Raw genomic sequence first — 2,500 nt, 5'->3', positions numbered from 1 at the left:
TTCTTGAACCAGATCTGCGGGAGGGAAGGAGGCGGCTCAGTCTCAGGGACTAAATGCGATACTAATATAAATATATGAGAGTTTATATATATAATATACATAATATACATATGTATAATACATACATATTCACACATATATATTACATATACATGCATACAACAGTGCCTAAATAAAGCCAGGTACAGCCCCAAGGTGTGGCCCCGCGGCGCCGCGACCTGCCAGCGGACGACCCTCTAAAACGGCCGTTTTTCTCCCCGACGCCTGATAAGACGACCCAATATCCCCTGCCAACAGCTTGTAACTAACCGACTAAACATTAATTAAATTGGCTTAATCACGACCGAGGCCCATTGGCGGGGCGTGTGAAGACGGTAGGCCTATCTTGGCGCCGCCGCTAAATGAGCCTGGGCCTACTTCCCCGCGGAGAACCGTCGATAAAAGGTACTTGATCTTTCTAGTGTATTATTAGGGTATGTAAAGATGCCAAAGATTGTATGGACGAGTGTGTGTGTATGTGTGTCTGTCTGTCTTGAGCATATTTGAAGTTTTATCACTGCTGCTATGGGTGAAATTCTGGAACTACTGTGAAATATTTTGCAGTAGGGTCGTTTTATTTATTTAGCGCTGCGGCTCACAGAGGGGAAAATATATTATGATTTTAATGATAAAAGTGTTCGTGGTGATGATTAAATGGAAAGAAAAAAAAAAAAAAAAAAAAAAATCCGTTATTAACCCAGCGTATATTTCGAAACGCATCAACAAATGTGCGAATGTAACAGCGTGGCTTTGGCTTCGGCGTAATTCATTTGTTTGGATAACATCATCACACTTACTGATCTGTTTATTTGCCGAACAAATATTTTTAATTTGTTGGGTTGGGGAAAAATGTATAAAAAGAAATCTTGGCTGGAATGAAGTGAAACATATTCAAATTGCAGCCTGTAAGTCTCGGATTATGTTTGGGATGACGGGATCAAAACATAAACATTGTTAAAATGCATTGCCTTGTTCAAAATAGGAAAACATTACATTTTTTGCCCGCTGTTATTGCAAACAAGTGGACCCTATCGTTATGCTAAAGAATATCATATTATTCCAACTTTTTTGGGACTAATTCTGTTGCTGTGAAAATAACATTATTCGACACTTTTTTTGGGGGGGGGACTAATTTTGTTGTTGTGAAAATAACGTTTGTTTGTATGTGCTTGTTCGTTCTATTTTGACCGTAGAGAAGAAAAAATAAATATATTACGTGTAAATAACGCAAATAAAGAACAAAAAATATAAGAAATACCTGAATTCTTGTTCGTTAAATGATAATTGTTAGAATTAGTAATCTTAATGCATCGATCTTAAACACGGTGACGATAACTATTGAACGATAATAATAAAGATAATTAAGATAACTGACCGTGATAGATGCAAATAAGAAATAATTAGTAATAATGACAATAAAGCGAAAACAAGATCAGTAATATTGAAAACAGCAAAGCATAATAATAATAATAATGATGATGATGATTATGATGATGATTTTGTATAATAATAATTATTGTAGTAAAATAATTGATAATAATAATAATAATAATAATAATAATAATAATAATAATAATAATAATAATAATAATAATAATAATAAAATAATAATAATAATAATAATAATAATAATAATAATAGTAATAGTAATAATAATATTTTTTGTTATTAGACCAATCATTTCTGTTGATTTTTGTTGTTATTGATAATATCATTATTATATCACTATTAATATTAGGTTTTTGTTATTATCACTACCGTTATTCTTGTTATTGTTATTGTTATTATTATTATCATCATCATCATCATCATCACCATCATCATCATCATCATCATCATCATCATCATCATCATCATCATCATCATCATCATCATCATCATCATCATCATCATCATCATTATAATCATCATTCTCATTATAATCTTCACCATCACTACCATTATGACGTCCAAAGATTTACGAAAAAAAATTGTAATAATTAAAAAAAAAAATAAATAAATAAAAACAAAACAAAATTTAAAAAAAAAAACTTTATTCAACTTGTATTTAAAGACAAGAAACTTACCCTGACTTGCGCTTCTTTCAAGTTGAGCCAAAGTGCTATTTCTTCCCGGGCACTTAGGTCTGGGTATCTGAGGGGAGAAAATGAGAGGAAATTAAGGGTACGTCTTGTCTGTGGATGAGGGGAAGGGAGGGGAAAGGGGAGGGAGGGGAAGGAAGGGGAAAGGGGGGAGGGGAGGGGGAGGGAGGGGAAAGGGGGAGGGGGAGGGGAAGGAAGGGGAAAGGGGAGGGGGAGGGGAAGGAAGGGGAAAGGGGAGGGGGAGGGGAAGGAAGGGGAAAGGGGAGGGGGGAGGGGAAGGAAGGGGAAAGGGGAGGGGGAGGGGGAGGGGAAGGAAGGGGAAAGGGGAGGGGGAGGAAGGGGAAGGGGGAGGGGGAGGAAGGGGAAGGGGAGGGGGAGGG

General features: G+C 36.4%; 1 protein-coding gene across 2 annotated transcripts in view; it reads right to left on the bottom strand.

Moving 5' to 3' along the window:
- The window catches only part of LOC119583739 (pituitary homeobox x-like), a 61,374-nt gene that overhangs the window by 2,535 nt on the left and 56,339 nt on the right, over nucleotides 1–2,500 (bottom strand). For both annotated transcript variants that reach the window (XM_037932396.1, XM_037932397.1), the window contains 2 exons: nucleotides 2,106–2,172; nucleotides 1–14 (listed from right to left, as the gene is read on the bottom strand). The exon at nucleotides 1–14 is cut by the window's left edge and continues 2,535 nt beyond it. In XM_037932396.1, coding sequence (XP_037788324.1) covers nucleotides 1–14; nucleotides 2,106–2,172 — 81 coding nt within the window. The remainder of the gene's footprint in view (nucleotides 15–2,105; nucleotides 2,173–2,500) is intronic.

Source organism: Penaeus monodon, chromosome 17 (assembly GCF_015228065.2).
Source record: "Penaeus monodon isolate SGIC_2016 chromosome 17, NSTDA_Pmon_1, whole genome shotgun sequence".
Classification (NCBI taxonomy): domain Eukaryota; kingdom Metazoa; phylum Arthropoda; class Malacostraca; order Decapoda; family Penaeidae; genus Penaeus; species Penaeus monodon.
Note: the sequence above shows the minus strand (reverse complement) of the source record. Positions and strands in the feature narration are given on the sequence as shown.